This window comes from Tigriopus californicus, chromosome 8 (genome assembly GCF_007210705.1).
Source record: "Tigriopus californicus strain San Diego chromosome 8, Tcal_SD_v2.1, whole genome shotgun sequence".
Lineage (NCBI taxonomy): Eukaryota > Metazoa > Arthropoda > Copepoda > Harpacticoida > Harpacticidae > Tigriopus > Tigriopus californicus.
Genome location: NC_081447.1, coordinates 6,994,144 through 6,995,332, shown reverse-complemented (window position 1 = coordinate 6,995,332; position 1,189 = coordinate 6,994,144). Strand labels below are relative to the sequence as shown.

General features: G+C 45.2%; 1 protein-coding gene across 1 annotated transcript; it reads right to left on the bottom strand.

Moving 5' to 3' along the window:
* Window positions 1-4: 4 nt before the first annotated feature.
* On the bottom strand, window positions 5-1,091 carry LOC131884585 (uncharacterized; the record flags this gene model as incomplete). The annotated part of the gene is given in 2 exon segments (XM_059232414.1): window positions 5-323; window positions 859-1,091. Coding segments are annotated over 2 exon segments (528 nt in total), but the record flags the coding sequence as incomplete, so codon positions are not given.
* Window positions 1,092-1,189: the final 98 nt, after the last annotated feature.

The following is a 1,189-nucleotide window of genomic DNA, read 5'->3' as shown; positions in this document are numbered from 1 at the left end:
ATACCTTTGAGGTTGAAGCTTTGCTGGGCGCTCTGTCCATGGCTCGTTTGAGTCGATAGACATGAGCTAGAGTCACGCGTTTGCTTTGTGATTGGGACTGGTCGGCATTACACAGATCGACAATCTCGTTCACCTCATGTCCGGATTGGATGAGCCCAAGGATGCGTTCTTGGGTGACCTGGGACAAGCGGAAGTTGTCTGGGTCCATGGGATGAGAGTGGGTCAAACAGCCTTCCATTATGAAGCGGTGTCGGGCTTGAAAGCATCGCTCACGGGGCTCGGTCGCCTCGCAATGGCACATTTCTATTTGTCGCACGGTTATCCTAAGACCAGCCCAACATCAGATAACTCATGGGCTTCATCTTTGTCATTCCATTACAGGTAAGTAATCTAAGAGAGTGGGTTTCTATCACCTCAACCTCGAGTTTATAAAGTGTAAAAATTCATAGATGCCCTTAACAGGAGGATTGGACATGAACTTGACGAAGCTAGGCCGCTTTGTGATAACGAGATTTGAGCCGCTATAAAATTACAGGGATGATAGCTACCTTAGGGTACGAAATCAAGAATCAAAAGAAAGAAAAGGTTTGAATTTAAAGCAAAATGAACGAGTTATCTTACATTAAATGGATTTTTCTGCTGACTCTGTAAATGTCGTAAAAAGTCTTCAGTTTCAGCAAAAGGTAATCATTGTTGTATTAAAAAGCGCGTTTTATCCTACAACGACAGTGCCCTCTAGTCTATTTCCACTGATGTATCCGACGAAAAGCTTTGACAAAAAGTACAATCGGCCTAGGTTCGCCGGTGTTCACTCCTCAAAGGCCTTCAAGGTGTTCCTGAGTAAGCGTAAATACGTACTTGGCTCGACATGGATAGATTTTTCTAGTTTTAGCGTGCTTGTAGGCTTTAGAGGCGACTCGTTGCGAGCATCGGAACACCTTGTATTGATAGGCGTCGTGCCTCGAGTCTCGAACACGGAAATGACGATCCAATTCCTGGGCTTGGTACCATTGGATGGCCTCGGCCATGGTGTCAAAGGCTTCTCTCAGCAATTTGTGATCATGCATCTCGGTGCACACAGGGACCTGAAAGAGANTAATTGGTAATGAAGGCAAAGTATGCTACTGTGATCATATGAAAAGAACCCACAGACAGAGCTAGAGGAGAGGAATGGCTACACTAGTGAAAA